The 17,496-nt window shown below is 38.7% G+C and overlaps 1 protein-coding gene across 1 annotated transcript; it reads left to right on the plus strand.

Annotated features, from left to right (window-relative positions):
• The first annotated feature begins 1,681 nt into the window (after positions 1–1,681).
• nin (ninein (GSK3B interacting protein)) lies at positions 1,682–17,463 on the plus strand. The gene is made up of 26 exons (XM_079473429.1): positions 1,682–1,867; positions 1,977–2,061; positions 2,887–3,059; positions 4,046–4,091; positions 4,428–4,600; positions 4,679–4,822; positions 5,063–5,221; positions 5,304–5,440; positions 6,824–6,964; positions 7,198–7,372; positions 7,870–7,980; positions 8,084–8,173; positions 8,262–8,388; positions 8,500–8,591; positions 8,679–9,052; positions 9,125–9,676; positions 12,224–12,322; positions 12,394–12,445; positions 12,530–12,670; positions 12,767–12,853; positions 13,490–13,636; positions 13,710–13,877; positions 14,068–14,193; positions 14,397–14,492; positions 15,963–16,076; positions 16,183–17,463. The coding sequence occupies exons 1-26, from the start codon at positions 1,685–1,687 to the stop codon at positions 16,396–16,398; spliced, it is 4,008 nt and encodes a 1,335-aa protein (XP_079329555.1). The 5' UTR covers positions 1,682–1,684; the 3' UTR covers positions 16,399–17,463.
• Positions 17,464–17,496: the final 33 nt, after the last annotated feature.

Below are 17,496 nucleotides of genomic sequence, written 5' to 3' on the forward strand. Positions count from 1 at the left end.
GTTGTGTTCATGTATAAAATGTTGCTGTGTGTTTATGTTGCTAAGTCACGGATGCTAACCTCGATCTGAGATTGCAGAAGTGTGGTCATGTGAAGAGGGAAGTAGTTTAGTCTTCAGCAGGTTGTGAAAAGAAGCATGACAGTAACGGAATGAATGGTGTGTCTGTCTCCATCTGTTCATTTTGATATCTCCGACTATCAATCTACTGACGGGCTCTTTGTGTTTGTCTCCTGATGTGACCTTCACACTTGGTCTCTGTGTGTCTCACTGCTGGACCTTTGTGTGGCTTCTGAATCCAAACAGTGATGTAGAAATATAGAGTTGTCTGGTTTTGAAATGGCTCATGGTCGGAGGCATTAATACCACAAAAGTGACAACGTGTGTTTGAATATTGACTTATTTCTAACGCATTCAATTGTTCATTTTTGTTTGTTTAACTGTAGTCTGTGTTATGAGTTAAGTGTCATATTTTACAATCAGCTATGATGTCTGACAGTCATTTAACTTTGGGAATATAAAGGGTTTTAGGGGATTTGATCACTACCTCTTAACGTATTGGAAACATTATTATAAAATTATTAGATTCAAATAAAAACTTTGCTTTTGTGTATGCAATCTTGAAAAAAAATCCTTGAATTGAATAAGACATGTTATTTATATACATGCGCAACTGTCGTAATTGTTTGGACTACATTTTGTGAAAGTTAATGTTTAATGTTAAAAGTTAACATTTCTTACAAAAATAAAGTACACTCTTTTGATTTAGTTTTTAAAGTGCCCTCAACAGTTAAATGATTCCCTCAAAATCAGTTTCATGAGGTAGATCATCCCATCCATATTTGTAACTTACTCTAAATCTGTGTGTGTTGTCACTGAATAGAGAGACACCTGGCCACTCAGACGTCCTTCTAAAGGGCCGCTGATGCTGATGTCATCAACAAGGAGCAGATGGATATTAAACCCCTCCCCCTTTCTTTTGTGCGAGTGCACCATCCACTGAAGAATAACACACACATGCACACTTATGATTGTAAGCCTTTAAAATGTGCCGGGGCACCTTGGGATAAAAGACACCTGTGGCAGCGTGTGTGTATGTGTTTGACTGTGTTCATCTTAGTTATTTTAGATTGTGTGACCTCATGATGGCCTCTCTGGTCTGTACACCCGTCTGCATTTAGACTACGGATCTCTTTTAGAAAAAAAGGATTGTGTGAGTCAGTAGAAGTGTTTTAGAATTTAATGTGATATCCACTTTTGTCATTACCTATATTGTTCAATCTTACACTATTGTTCACTCATACTGAGAGGTAATTGTGTGGATTTTGTGGTTATGGAAAACTTGGAAGTATGAGGGAATATATTGTGTTTTTTTATGCCTGAGAAAGTATTTTTCTTAGTTATGCTTTGTTCTCAAATGTTGAATAAGTTGTTTTTATTGCTGCCTATATTTTGTATGGATCATAAGTGCTTGTCTTATAATCACAACTAGAGGTTCTAGAAGTCATATATGCTTTCGCCTATCGTTTTAATCTCTGCTGTCTGAAGGCTCTTTTCATTATTATATTTTCAAAATAGGAAGGAGTTTGAGTTGTAAGCATGATTCCGAACAAAGTACGCAAATAAGCAAAATCTGCAATGCTGAAATGTGTGAATCTCTTCCACTGTGTTTCTGTAGGAAAGGCTGATGGATGGAGCGAGGGATCAGTATGAGGAACGATTGAAAGAGGTGTTCGAGAGTTTTGATGGCAGCGGTTCGGGCTCGTTATGTTCTGAAGAACTGACCGATCTCTGTCGAGCCCTTCAGCTGGAGGAGAACACGCTGAATGCTCTTTTACATGCACTGCTGCATGACCAGCTCAGCGCTCGGGTAAGACGCACACATAGAAATTTGCTATAAAAATATAAAGTCTCTGTTGCATTCAGTATTCTGGGAAAAAAGGCTGATTTTTTTGTTGTTGTCTTGTTTTTTTTTTCAGGTTGATTTTGAGCAATTTAAGGATGCACTGATCCTTGTTTTGTCAAGTTCAAACACAGATGAGCCTGTGCATCCTGAACAACCAGGTAAAATGGCAAAATACATTCTCAATCTCATCATATTCTTAAATGTATGCAGCTTTGTTCTGTTGAGTTGGCTCTATGTGATATATAACTTTATATATTAACTCATAAATGTTTTACAAAAATGGCATATTATAAGTTACAGGATCCCATCATGACACAAAGTTTGGATTGATTAAACAGTGCTGCTCCTCATTTAGAAATCCTGATGTAACATATAAATGTATTAAAAGCAACACAGCGGGAGCTCAGGTTGGGAAGAAAGGACGTGGTGGTAAATCTGGATTAAGGATTATTCTGAGAACAGTGAGAGTGGAAATGAACCCAAATTTAAACCAGCTTCTTAATTATAACATCAAACAATCGGGTTTGACATATCTAAATGTCCATCATTTTATTAGAACCAATTCTCCATTCATCTAGAATTTTTGTTTTCATTGTGTTAGGACTCACCACCACAGTGCTAACTTGTTAGGGGTGGCTGCACAGGGCACATTGTTTTTGTGGTTGCTAGGGTTTATTTGGTGGTTGCTAGTTACTTTTCTTAGCAACACCACTAATGAAATCATTCTCTATTTTTCCTTATTTTTGTCTGTCCAACACTTTCCTGCTTTTTGTCTCCTCATTTCACTCCCTTATTTGTTATTGACAATACATTTTTCCAGCATCAAACATTTGGGAGAAAACATTTAGACATGCTATTTGTGCAAATCATGGCATTTATTTTTCAAACTCTTTAACATTTTAATCACAGGTTTCTGAGGTGAGCCTTAGCATTCTACAGATGGAACAGTATACAAATAATACATTTCTTTTCACTTTCCTTAGATTCACCTGAAGTCCAGCCCCGGTTTGTGAAGGGAAGTAAGCGTTATGGCCGTCGTTCTGCTCCAGAGTTCATACACGAACACGCTGAGTCACATAGGCAGGCTGAAGATAAGGATGAGAAGGATAAAGATGCTCAAACGGGTGATGACAGAACTGTACCCAGAAAGCGTGAGGTAACACACACACACACGCACGCACACACCGAGGTTATGCATGTGGTGTTTGGACACATTCTTCTCTTTTGGTGGTATTAATGGAATCATTCATATCAGAACACACAGATAACACTGAAGGTTGTCTTATGAAACCATTTAAATTATGTGCAAACCAACCCAGACGCACTCACAATCTGGGCTTGTGTATGTGTGTGTATTTGCCCCCTACGAGGACAGAGGTTTACTGTGTCACTGAGTTAATGAGATTTCATAGTCTCGAAAGAAACATCCCATTGGCTTTAAAACGCTCAAAGCATTGGGCAGGGACTGCATGTGTTGAAAAGATTTTTATTGAATTGACGCGAGCCATGAGCCTGTGTTTGTGTGAGCTTTTGTGTGCATCTCCGGCCACGTTCTCCAGCAGGTGCACATTAATACACGCTGCTGCGCAGATAGTCTGATGTGTGAAAAGTCCTCCGCTTCTGCCGCAGCAGATGTGTGGGGGTAGGTTTGGAGGTGATGGGGGGGGTCATTGATGAACAATGACCCCGCCCCACCCCCTGAATTCCACTGCATGTATTCTCCATCTGCTCTCTGCACCCCCAGAAAATCACTCTGTGCACATATGAACACACCCCTGACCCGGGTGGGCCAAACAATAGGAAAAAGTTGATTGAGTAGATTATTTGCTTTACAACCTTGGTTGTGGCAGATGGAAAACTTTGTGGTTTACTTGACTTTTAGTGATACAGTACTTGTTTTTTTATAAGTAAGATTTTGTGAGGATGCGATACTGAATAGAGTCAAATAAGGTGTGTGAATGGGGGGTCTGTAAGGGTGTTGGTTGTGAATAGGCTGTGTAAAGCGTGAGTGTTTTTTTTTAATTAGTCATTTTAATAAAGAAAAATACCATATGTATGCATCTTTACTATAATCTATTTATATATGTAAATATATATATATATATGAAAAAGTAATAAATATATTTTTGTTTTTTGTGTTAGCGTTGGAATGCTGACCTGAGCATTTCTGAAGAGTTTGAGGCAGAAGGTGAGTTTATACTTAAAATACTCTTAAAGAGACATTTCACCCTTAAATAAAACATTTGTCATCATATATTTGCCCATACAAATACAAAAACTGTATATGACTCTTTCTTCTGTGAAATACAAAAAAAACTATTTTGAGAAATGTTTCAGTCGTTTTGTGTCCATACAATGGAAGTCAAGGGGGGCCAATGATTGGTTACCAACATTCTTCAAAATATCTTCTTTTGTGTTAAAAGTCTTACTGGTTTCGAATGAAATGAGGGTGAGAAAATAATGAAGACCCCAATACAGGTTTCCTTTATGCCTGAGATTCATGCAGGTATGCATGTGTGCACAGGTCAGTTGCATCTCTGGAACCCAGATGAACCGACCACACCCCGCAGCATTGCATTGCCGCTCTGTGATTTGGAGGAGCGTTTGCACAATGCTTGTCATCAGCTGTCTCTACCCATAAATGGCACGGCCACAATGCAACAGCTACATATGCTGTGCCAACACATCGGCATAGAGGTACACACAAGAGATTACAGAAGATCTAATGAGGTTTGTAGATGTGATAAATGATTTCTCTTGTGTGTTTGTTTTTAGTTGGGTGAGGATCTGGTGCTGTGTTCTGATGGCAATTCAATGGATGTACAGGAGTTTGTGTCATACATTATAAACCACAGCAAGCCACCCACACCATCAGCATCCACACCCTATAGACAATTAAAAAGACACCATTCGACTCAGGTAAAAATGACACACACATTCACACTTGGCTCTCTGAATGAAAACGTATTTGTTTTATATACAGACAATTTTTCTAGGTAAACATAAACACTAAAATAACTTTATATATTACAAAACATCCCCAAATTTAATGTTGTCACTTGGCAAACTTCCACTTGGAACAATGTACACTCGCATTCACAGAAATAGTTTGAACACTAAATATAGTTTGATAACTTCCTGTTCTTGCTCTATATTAAGTTTGATGAATCAGGTCGTCGAATCTCATGTGCTTTGAGCAGTACAATCGGTCTGCGTCTGTTTTCGGTTTTGGATGATGGATCAGGACACGTTCCTGTGGAAACTTTGCTGTACAAGTGGATGGAAGAGGGAGTGGATAACAGCGCAGAGATCTTGCAGGTAAAACACACAAACACACAGAGTTTCTACACACCTTCTAATCCGGGATATCCGTAACAAGCTTTTGTGTGTCTGTCTGTAGGCTTTGGATTTTAATTCGGAAGATAAAGTGAATCTGTCTGAGCTGACCATTGCCCTGGAAAATGAGCTGCTGAACACCAAGAACTCGATCCACCAGGCGGCGTTAGTGAGCTTCAAGGCAGAGATCAGACATCTGCTGTGAGTTCAAGCACATGACTTGAAGTTCATTGTAACTTTCAAATCTCATTCAAGCTCAGTTCACATGTATCTGCCACACTATTCAAAACTACTTGAAGCATTTTACAGTATACATTTTTATGTTCTGTGAAACATAAAAGATATTTTGAAGAATATGTACAAAGCAAACAGTTCTGGGGCACTTTAACTACTATTGTAACTTTTACCAGCATTCTTCCAAATATATTTATTTGTGTTCAGCAAAACAAACCAAATGTATACAGATTTGAAACAACTCGAGGGTGAGTAAATGATGACAGAATTTTCATTTTTGGGTGAACTGTTCCTTTAAGACTCACTACAGATCAGTTTAGATAGTTATTTTGACTTACTCAAATGTATTGTCTCACTCATCACATTTTTAGATTTTACATAACATAATTTTTCTACACCAACTTTAGGGCACATTCTAGTTTAATGCTAAGTGGTTCCCAAACATTTTGAAAGCAAGGCACCCCTTTGTAGGGTTTGTTTTTCCACGGCACCCCATCCCTGATTTAACTAAATGTACATGCGTACATGAATATATCCAATTAAATCCAGATTGCCAAACAACAAATTAAGTATTAACAGCTGCATGAATTTATTAGTGATGCATTACAACATAAATTATATATGAAGTGAAACAACTGATTCAAATGAACCTTCTGTCATTTATAACTCGATGACACATGGAAACAAATCTTATAGACTGATATGAACCATTTGCTGTATGTGGAAATCGTTGGATTAAAACGCATTAGAATGAAGATTGATACTTAATTTTTTCAATAAATAATAATTTATTTTTAGGTTCTTATTTGCTTTATTCAAACCTGACCTTACAAAAAGGAAACTAAAATACCTGTGTGTGTGTGTAAACAGGTAATGTGCCTGCTTTTGGTAGCACCGCCTCTTGATATGGGCGTAGATTGAGGATAGTTGTTGATATGAACGCAATCTTACCAAATCGCTGACGTGAACCGCTATTAATGACGTATTTTCTTGTATGTGTGTTTCACTCACTTTTCTGACGAGCCAATCGGAGAGCTGAATATCTCATTTATGTTCGCCTAAAGCGTTCTTAAGAGCATTTACAGTACATTCGTAGATGAAAGTGCAGTTATGTACAGAAGCTTTGGAAACAAAACTAGGGATCAAAAACATAAATGTTTCAAAAGTGAAGCGCGCAATTTAATGGCTTTTGCCACCTGTAAAAGATTATTAACTGATACTGGAAAAAAACTGAGATTCGGCGGGACCCCTAGCCAGTCGGCACCCACTTTGGGAACCACTGCTCTATTGGTTGCTTTTAGATCATCAAGCTAAGGTTTGCTGCTAATGTTATTATTCTTTTCTTGAAAGTGAGTGTGTTGACCTGGAAAGACGTGAGAAGGAGAGGATTCGCTTGGATCTGGACAAAGCAGAGAAGCTCAAATCTCAGCTGGCATCGGAAGTGGATGACCACCATGCTGCTATTGAGCGCAATAATGAGCTCAATCTCCGGTAATCTTCCACCTTTAACCAGCTACACCTTCTCCCTTATTTATAATATTATAATGACCTGACACTTTCTCTTTATGCCTCAACTCTGGATATTAAACTACCTTCTCTAACTCCTTCTCCACATCTTTCATGTAACTTTTTCCTGAATCAGCATGTGTGCGATGCAAAAGGCTTTTGACATTCATGGTGCATGTGTGTAAACTAATATATTTTTCATACATGCCTATGTGCAGGAAGTTGGAGCAAGAATATAAAGACGGTATGAATGCTCTGAGGGCTGAACTGAGTAAAGAGGTGGAGCTTGTGCAGCAGCAGGCCAATCAGCAGCGAGAAGAGCTGGAAAAGGAAATTAGCAAGATGAAGGAAGAAGAGAACTTCCTACGAGAGCACCTAACTCTCACCATTAAAGTAATTGGCACTCCACACTGAATATTGTATAATATTAAAGATATTAAATTGAAGTGGTTTTCTTTAAAAAAATGTTAACTACTAACAATATTTCTGCCAATTTTCATTGAAAACGCTCTGTATTTATTCAGACCTACAATTCTGCAAAATATTTTTCATGTGATAACCTTGGTTTTTATCACAGTTTTCATGTGTCTTGTCATGCTCTCAGTCTTTCACATTGCTTTTGGATGACCATGACTCTCCTGTGACTCCTTTGATTTTGTTGAAGTTCAACAGATACTGGACTGGAATGGCCACAATGCATAAAAAAATCCTTATTTTTATGTTCTCTTAATTTTCTTTTGCGGCTATATATTGTATAGAATATATTTATACAGTTTATGTACTGTAATATTGAGTGTTGCTCAATTTGATTCAGTTTGGCAATTTTAAAGGTTAGGTTTGTAACTCAGTCACTGATGTATATTTTGCTCTGACAATTTTGTGTTGTGTAGGAGAATGGCCGTCTGGAGGCGGAGCTGATCGATAGCATGGAGAAACTGGTGGAGGCTGAAAACCAGATAAACAAACTCCAAAAAAGCATGGATGGTGTTTTAAAAGAGAGGGTACTAACATGCGCACAGATACATTAATCCATACATTAAATCACTTGCGGTATAATAAATTCTGTTTGTTGTAGTCTGATTTGTTAAATGCTCTTTTGTGTAGTTTGGTGACCTGGATCCAGACAGTGCTGAGTTCTACCAGCAGGAGAATCGTCTGAGACAGTTACGCATGAACTATGAGGGGCAGTGCAGGGTCGGCAACATCTTCATTCAAATGTGCTACATTTCAGTCTTTTTTGTCTCGCTAAATCTCAAACAAAATACACGTGCGTTTTTTGTAGGAGTTGCAGGATCGCATCGATGAGTTGGAGGCACAGATGGAGGAATATCAGACTTTAGGCTACATTCTTTCAACACGTCCAGGACAAAGTCTGTCTGAAGAACTGGCCAACACAAGCCCAGACCCAGGTAACATGCATGCACAAAAGAACAACACTGAACAAACACTTTCTGTTTTGATTCTTATTTGTACATGTACAGTATTTAACAGTTTTGTTGGTTGTGTATTTGTACATACAGATTCTCAAAAGCTGCAGACATTAAACATGAGTCTAGAGACGGAGATGCTACTGGAGCAAAACCAGAGAGAGATGGAATCCGTCAGAGCCATGGTAAGAAATAAAAAGGTGTAAAATGTATAAAAACGAGCCTTGACTGTTTAAAAAAATAACGGTTATGCTCTCTGACCGACTCTGTAGGTGTATGAAGAACAACGCAGCGCTGAGGAAGAGAGGAGTCGTCTCTCCTTGCAGCATCATCGGGAGATGCAGGTTTACAGGGACGAGATGGCAACCCAGTTGGAGAGAGTGCATAAGTTGGAGCAGGAGCTGTCCGGTCTCCATGCACTCCACCAGCAGGAGATCAGCTCGTTCACACAGGAGGCGCAGGATGCCAGGAGCTGTGCTAACCAGCTGCAGGAACAGTTGGCAATTCTGGAGGAGAAATGGTCTGCTTGTGAAGAGCAGAGCCGAGGACATGCCGATGAGATCGCGATGATGGAATTAAAGCACCAGGAGATGCTAGAGACATGTCTGCAGGAGCAGAAAGAGAGACTGCAAGAGGAAAAGATAATGTAGGATAGGCTCGCGGAACAGTGGGAACAGGAGCGGGAGTGTTTGCAGAAGAGACACGAAGAGGTGTTTAGGGCGCATCTTGAGGAAACGCAGCAGAGAAAAGAACAAGAGTGCGTTGAGCTGGAAAGGAGACTTAAGGAGGATTGGGAAAGGGAGAGGCTGGAGTTAGAAAAGACAAGTAAGGAGACATTGCAGGCTGTGCTGGAGGAGAGGAGGGAGAGAGAGAGGAGATTAAGGGAGAAATGGGATGAGGAACATGCTTTGTTAGAGAAGGAACATTATGAGGTGCTCCTCCAGCGATTAGAGGAGGAAAGAGAATGCCTTCATGCACAGCAGGAGGAGACCGAGAGAATGATGATGGAGCATTGGGAGAGAAAGAGGGCTCAGCTGGAAAAACAGCATGAGGAGCTGCTACAGGCCTGTTTGGAGCAGGAAAGAGAGAAAGTGCAAGCAGAGAGAGAAGATCAGGAGAGAAGGTGGCAGAATTTGCAGAAAGAGGAGCAGAGCCGGATGGAGGAGGCGCACAGAGAGGCCATGCTGGAGCTTAGTGCCAAACACTGTGAGGAGAAAGAGAGACTCAGCTGCATTCTGGAGAATCTACACACAGATATTAAACGGGAGAGGTAAGCACGCTAATATGCATGCACACTATTGTCCCATTAGGTTTTTACACATATTATTTTGTTCAAATGAAATTACTATATTTGGAACATAACAATTTAGGTGGTTTAGAATAAATTATTGGTGTGTTTAGCTTAAATACATTAATCAGACTAAATTTTATTATGCTGATTTTTACTTCTTGAAAGTTGCATTGATAAATACTTATCCGAAAAAATATCCAACCACGGGTAAGAAAAAAACTTGAGATGTGAATTAAGCACTTCTAAGAATTAACTGAAGTTTAGTTTTCTTACCACATTAGTGGATATTTTTGTGTGTTTTAAGCATAAACTCGATTCATTGTAATGACTGATGACTTTAGAAAACTAGATTCAATATCTTAGGTGATTTTGCTTTGGAAGAAAATAATTGAAGCATTTTTAGACACATAAGTAATAAAAAAAAAAATTTTTTTAATTTTATTTCTACATTAACACTCTATTATTCAGTCCAGTCCAAAGCATACTGGGAACTGGAAATCTTTAGCAATGTTACTTTATCTCAACACAAATCATTCAGCCTAATTCAATTAGAGTACTCGATTTGTTTTACATAAAAGTAATTGTTTTATTTACAAATTATTTTGGTAAAAAAAATACATATATATATATATATATTTGATATATAAAATAATACAAATTTATATTAATATTAATTTGTATTAGTTGTATTGAATTAAATTAAAACTACTCAAGTTATTGATTCTTTGCAGAAGTTTACTGTAGGTTAAGTTGCGATCACATGTTTGTTTGTTGTTTCTGCTAAAATTTACTTTACCTTATACCTTAGTCGGTATGACAAGGAATGTCCTCAAAATAGATGTAGAATGTAATAAATCATTATTTATCTCCACTTGTTTTAAATGTGCCTTATAAGTGGGTATTTCTTTCAATGGTATAAGTTGTTGATTGATCATGTGCAGGAGAGAGTCACAATTCTCTCAACACCTGAAAGAGGTGGAGCACCGTTTCTGTGATGACAAAGAGTGTTTTCATCTGGACGTATGTAAACTGGAGCAACATTATCAAAGTGACACCGCAGCTTTAAAGCAACAGCATGCTACAGACTGTGCCTGCTGGGAGGAGGGGTCAGACTCTGCCATCCTGGAGGCGGAGCAACAGCAGAAGCTGTTGAGGCAGGTCCTAGACCTGGAGAGGGCGGAGGTCAATATGAAGCATCAGCAACTTGAACTCACGTACGCCCAAGATATTAAAATTCTGACAGATAAGAACCTGCAGCTTCAGGCCGAGCTGGAGAGTTTCATCAGTGCCGTACGGTCCAAAGAAATCGAGCTTAGCCGTCAACTCAATGAGCGGAACAACCATCTGCAGGAGAGCATGGAGCAGACCAAAGATCTCATTCTGGCACAGACCGAGCACAAAGCCGCTGAGCTGGAGACGATGCTGCAGATGGCTGTGGATGACTTAATCCAAGAGAGGGTGGAACTACAAAATAGTCTGTCTGCTTTGGAGAGCGAGGGAGGTGAAGGACTCTCTGGGAGCATGGAGCTAAAAACCAGAATCCAGGAGAGTGAGGAGGTTCTCTGTCAAGCAGCTGAGGACTTAAGAAATGAACGTCTGGAGATTGAGGAGAAACCAAAGGAGAGCATCTCCTTACTGATGGCAAAGGAGGGGGAGAGGGTGGCTCTGCTTGCTGAGAAAGACACACTAGCATTGAAAGTGGTGCAATTGGAGCATATTTTTGCAGAACCTTGCACAGTGACTGCTGTAGAAATCTCTGCGGATACCAAAGAAGACCTTGAAGGCCCAACTCAAGAAACCAGCAAAGAACCAGTTGATGGATCCAATGAGAATGAGTCTTTTATAAATGAACACTTTAAAAGCAGTGGTGGTATCACAGAAAACACATCAGAAATGCACATTGCTTTATCATTACCCATAAAATCATCTTCAGCACTAAACATAATATCAGAGACTGTTGATGATACCGCTAATCCTAAGATTGGTGTCAACAATCAAGTTACCACTTCAGACTCTTATGTTTACAATAAAGACACAGCTGATGTAGAATCAAATCAGGAATTCTTCAATACGCAAATACTAAAGAAGCAAAATTCCAGATTGCGGCAAGTGCTGGCTGATCTGCAGGGCAAATCTCTCAGGATCCACAAACAAATGGAGGAACGGAGGTACTGTGTGATGTTCCACAGTGTCCTGGTCTATTCATTCCTGTTCCTCCCTACTTGTCACGGTTAATAGACCCCAACCCTTGTACAGATAGAACCCCGCCCACCCTTAAATTGCTTCACATATTCAACAACCTATCCAAACTTGACTCCAGTTTTGTGATGATCTGTCTATTGTGTTGTGTAGCGGTTGGTTACGTGTCCTTAACTTCATAGTGATTCATTGTTTGTCAAAAGTATTGGACTTTGTGTGATTATGAACCCTCAATCATAAATTCGGTCATCACTTTTCATTCAACTGTGCATTTCAGTTTTGGTATCTGGTCAAACACCATAGCTTTGCTGTGTTTTCTGTGTTTAGGAGTGAAGTTTGTCGTCTGGCTAAAGAAAACCTCATTCTGAGGCACAGGATCTCAACAGTAAGGGAAGAGGACCTAAGAGAGAACCAGGAGAATCTACGGTAAGACGAACACTTATTACCAAGCAAATGTTTAAGAGTCATGACACAACAAATGTCAAATCTCTGTCTAGACTACAGCACATGAAGCAAGGGAAGAGAGCAGCTCAAGCCTTAAGGAGACAGGTAAGAGTCAGTTCTATTACCAAAAATGTTTATTTTAAACTTCTCTATCTAACAAAGTTCACACTAACACATTTTTGTCCTCAGCTCTCCGAGCCCCGCCGCCTAGGACATCATCTCGATGAAGAGAATGTTTTATTACAACTGAATCCAGATCATGTGCTCCGACATACTAGCCAGGAAGTAATGCTTCCCCATGACCACAGTCCAGCTAATGAGAAGAATGGGGTAGGGTTTGAAAGATTAAACCTTTTGACTTGGCTTGAGTTTGCACAGCATTTGGATAAATTCATAATATTCATTTTCTCCACTTACTGTATACAGTTGTTCCAGTTGTTTGATCGAGAAGATTTTGTATTCAGAAAAGAGAAGGATCTGCTTAGAGCTGAACTGAACCGGCTAATAGAAAAGGTACAAAAACACCAGAAAACGTGCTTCTATCATTTATTATATATTTTTAATACTGTTGTATATATTTTTGTTTTAGTTTCAGTTAATTCTAGTGACTGGACTTAAACTAAATGAAAATGAGAAATGTTGCCACAGCAATACATCAAAAGTTAAAGTTTTATTATATCATATTTAGTCCAATATTGTTTTATTTCTATTAACTTGGGTGTTTTAATAGATTCAGTTTTAGTAAACTATAATAGTCTTGCTCAGAATCAGTCCCCTTTTTCAAAATTGAACAGAACTGACTTAAAACTGTTTATGAGTCTTTTAAGGTTTTATGATAACACTTAAAGGAATTTAAAATATGTAATATACTCACCCTCATGTTGTTCCAAATGTGTATATAAATGTATTTGTTCTGATGAACACGGAGAAAGATATTGGGAAGCATGCTTGTAATCGAACAGTTCTTGGTCACTATTGACTATCATAGGAGGAAAAAACATTTTTTTAATAAAATATTTTTTTTCTCGTTGGGTCAACTGTCCCTTTAAAGTAATTCATCGCTGTTTCTAAAGCCGGTTTAGGCAGTAAAATTGTTTGGAAATGGTTTCAGATTGAACATTTCTGCTAATGTTTCTCGGTCTCCTTCAGGGCATGTCGCTGGAGTCATCACTACAGACTCTAACTCAACAGAACGCTCATCTCAAATCTGACCTCCGCATCACACAACAGGAACGAGATTCCCTCAAACAGGAAGTGATTTCACTGCATAAACAAATGCAATCTGCCAATGAAAAGGTGAGCGGTTGGGACAAGAGCTTTCGTCGTTTGAGTTAGATGTGGATAATTGAACATCTGTTCTCCACACCAGCTGTTGGAGGTCTCTGTTGTATCTGTTGGTCAGCAGCAGGGGAGGCGTTTATGGGCAGAGCTTTCTGGACTGATGGAGGCGGAGCATGCTTCGCTAATGGACGAAAACCAGCGACTCAAGCGACAAATGAGCGAGATGAACTCTGAGCTCCAGAGAGCAAGGGAGCAGGTCAGTGCAGGTCTACCCTGTATGGAATCTATATTAACATTGAAAAAATTTAATGACGATGGTGTATTAGCACCTATTGTACTATTGCTCTTTGTATGACATATCGCTTATTGCTCCCCGAACTCTTTGTAAGTCGCTTTAGATAAAAGCGTCTGTTAAATGACTAAATGTAAATGTGTTATTTTTTCAGATCTGTCAGTTGGAGGCTTTGAGTCTAAAACAGAGAGCATTGGTGAAAGGTGCAGATCATGAAAAATCTGCCTTAAAGCATGAACTGGATGCTCTTCATTCACAGCTGATTTCATCACGGAACAAGGTTATTAAGAATCCACATTATAGACATACTAAACAATACACAACATTCAAAAGTGTACAATGTCAAACCATAGTAGACACCACTTACTAAAAATATTAGATTTTCTCCCAGCTTAAGTATGTTTTAAAGTGTATACCCAATTTCTTATTACACAAACACAATTAGTTTCCCTCTCTCACATCATGCTTTCTCTATTCCCACAGACTCAGCGGGCTGCACTCTTACCTTCATCTTCTCTGCAGTTGCCAGGGGAACAGAGAGGACAGCACCATAGCGACGGCCCAGACTTTAGCATGCAGGTAACACGCTATTCCAACCCGCACAATATTTCTCTCTTGATCAGCACAGGTGCTGTCACAGTGTTTTTATATGGCACATTTCTCTCTTGGGAACATTTATTGCTCATTTGGTCTCTAATGGTTTAGGTTTCCTTTGGTGAATTAGGATTGTCTGGTGTTCTGCTTGTTTGGGTTGATTTTGGCAAACATTATTGAACCTGTGATGTGGTTCTGCTTTTCGCACTTTGTAGGGAGCATGTGGTGCATTACTGTCTGGGTTGGGTTCTGTGTGTAGCAGCAATGGTAGACCGCCCCCATATTTGAATGGTGTTTCTTTAGGGCGCTGGGTGTGTTCACGTGATCACGTACTACTATATGTGCCACACAGCTGTACGTTTGGATTCAAGAGGTGTGAATATAGCGCTGTATGTGTTTTCTCTGCAGATGTAAAGAGCTGTGACATCCTTATCAACTGCCACAGAAGACTGGCAACCTGTGACATCACTACCACTTTGAACTCTGACCTTTACCTTGTGTCCCCCGGTCATAAACCTTTTCTTGACGCATTGTTTTGTTCTGTTTGAGCTGCTTCTTAGTTCTCAGGTCACAATGTTATCTTTTGCATGTGGCATTTAAGCTGGGGTGTTAAAGTTGCCTCAAGGTGGCAGTGCGCTGCACATCCTCATAGCTGAGTCGAGTTTTCTCTGTGGTCTTCATGCTGCATACAGTCTGTGAGTTGGGGGGAAAAACAAGCCAAGATTTTGACATCTTATAAATGACAATGACCTTCGAGAGCAGTACAATCTATGATTATGAATGAGTTCTAAGCAGTGCAGACATTTGTGTGAATTAAGCAGTATTGTGTTTATAATGTTATGACATCACAGTTTTAACACCAGGGTACTGGACTGTAATGATTGATTGTTTCAAAGTCAGCCCAGCTGTTTTTTTACTTATTTTTATTTATTTAATCTTTTATTTGTAATGATCGCCTCTCAATCCATCATTTTATCTACCTCTGTTTTTGCTGAATTATATTATTTGACATCAATACCTATTTATCATTTAGGTAAATTGTTTATTTATATTTGTTGGTTTTTATTTATTGTAGATTTATTTTGTTTTTAAACGTTTTACTTGATTTAATTTTGCTGTGTGACTTTTTGCTGTCAATGTTGTGATTTTTAATCAAACAACGAACACTAAATAAAGTATTAGGTTAAATGTTTTTCCTCGTGTATGGAATTTTTTTAAATAAGAAAAAAAAATATTTTTACTCTTATCTTAATCCTTTACACATAATCGTTTTTAATTGGGTATAGTCTGTAAGGCAGAGAAAGTGGGCAGTGACAAATTGCAACAACACAACATTTTACTTACATAATTCTAAAACCGTCTGGTACAGTATAGCAAAGACGAGAATTTATCAGGCCGATTGATCATGTTTTATTTTCAGTCTGACCACTGATCTTTGCTCTGTATGACCTGCAGGATGAACGTGAGGTTGCATTATTACATATGGAGGACAGGATGAGAGAAGTGGAGGTCACACTCAGGAACCTCAAACTCTTGTTACAGGAGAAAGTCTCTCAGCTGAAAGAACAGGTACAGAAAATAATTAATTTTTCCCTTTCATTTGATCTGACAATTTGGTCTTTGACGGTTGTCAATTCAATTTCTAGTTTAACTGATCTTTTCCTCTTGGCTGTAGTTGACCAGGAACAGTGAAGCAGAGGTGTTGATAAAAGACCTGTACGTGGAGAACGCTCAGCTCCTTAAAGCCCTGGAGAAGACCGAACAGCGTCAGAAAGTAGCAGAGAAGAAGAACTTCCTCCTGGAGGAGAAAATTTCCAGCCTCAATAAGATTGTCCGTGACCTTGGCCCGTCCCCGCTCACCCCATCGCCCTACCACTTTACACGCTCTTAATTCAACACTGTTCAATGTTATAACAATTGTAGCATATGACAAATCTGCATGCTTTACTACTTCACATTAATGTATTTTACCCCAAATTCGAAATGTGCCAGAAATGCATTTATATTGCCAGATGATTTGCACAAAAGCAACAAGTAACGTTGTTGCATTTCGTTGTTGACAACTACCTCTGCAAGTAGCAGGAAATCCAAACACACAGATACAAGAAACAAGTATTTGAAAGGGCTCAAAAGAAGTTATGTTATGTTTCAACTGTATAAAGCAAGGCAAGTATCTTATGCCTAATTTGTTGAACATCTTAACTAAATCTGATTTTATGGTAACTTTTATAATTTAATGGTGTTTTAAGAATAGGGCAGATTGTTATCGGTGAGTCAGGACATCCGATTGTAATTGGACAGGATAAAAATCCTTTAGTATAGCTCGAGAAAAGCATGTGGTCCATCTGAAGCCCCTGCGTTCACATACATAGTCCCATCCATTATTCTGTGTTAGTCAGACCTTTAATTTCTAAGCTGGCGAATAGCCTCGCATTTATTTTATCTTGTTGTGTTATTTCTGTTGGATTGAGTCTTTCAACAGTTTTATTTTGTGTTGCACATCTTTTGTTTTTGTTTAGCGTGTATTGTGTATTTATTTTAATGTACTTGTCTTGTACTGTAATCATGCATTAAGAGCACTGTGAATATGAACAATAGGGAGCCTATTACAATATTTATGTGGAGTAGAAGAAACTCAGATGACAGATGTCAGCATCATGGCTACTACAGTATAATTTGTGAGCGGAGAGGAAAATTACTGGTTATGAAGTTTCATTCCAGACGTCTCTCACTGAGTTTTTGCTTTGGAGAAAATGCACAGAGAATTACAGGCATTTCATTCTCTGGACACTGCTTTGAAATATGTGCCCTTATATTTTTAGAATTGTAATGCAGCCTTAGGTAAAGTATGAACTGCTTTACCTCTATTCGTTAAGAAAATGACTTCGACTTACTTTGAGGTGTGTTAATACTGTAAGTCTGTTAAAACGAATGTAAAGAAAATCCTTGTTTCTACAAAATAAAAAATAGTTTTAGAAAATGCTTTTTT

The sequence above is a fragment of the Barbatula barbatula genome, assembly GCF_947034865.1.
Source record: "Barbatula barbatula genome assembly, chromosome: 14".
NCBI classification, from domain to species: Eukaryota; Metazoa; Chordata; class Actinopteri; order Cypriniformes; family Nemacheilidae; genus Barbatula; species Barbatula barbatula.

Excerpts from the sequence above, each read along its gene's own strand:
- nin (XM_079473429.1), top strand. The coding sequence starts at position 1,685 with ATGGATGGAGCGAGGGATCAGTATGAGGAACGATTGAAAGAGGTGTTC. Across the intron at positions 4,823-5,062 it reads AAAGACACCATTCGACTCAG|TTTGATGAATCAGGTCGTCG; the intron begins GTAAAAATGACA and ends CTCTATATTAAG. Across the intron at positions 12,671-12,766 it reads CAGCTAATGAGAAGAATGGG|TTGTTCCAGTTGTTTGATCG; the intron begins GTAGGGTTTGAA and ends TACTGTATACAG.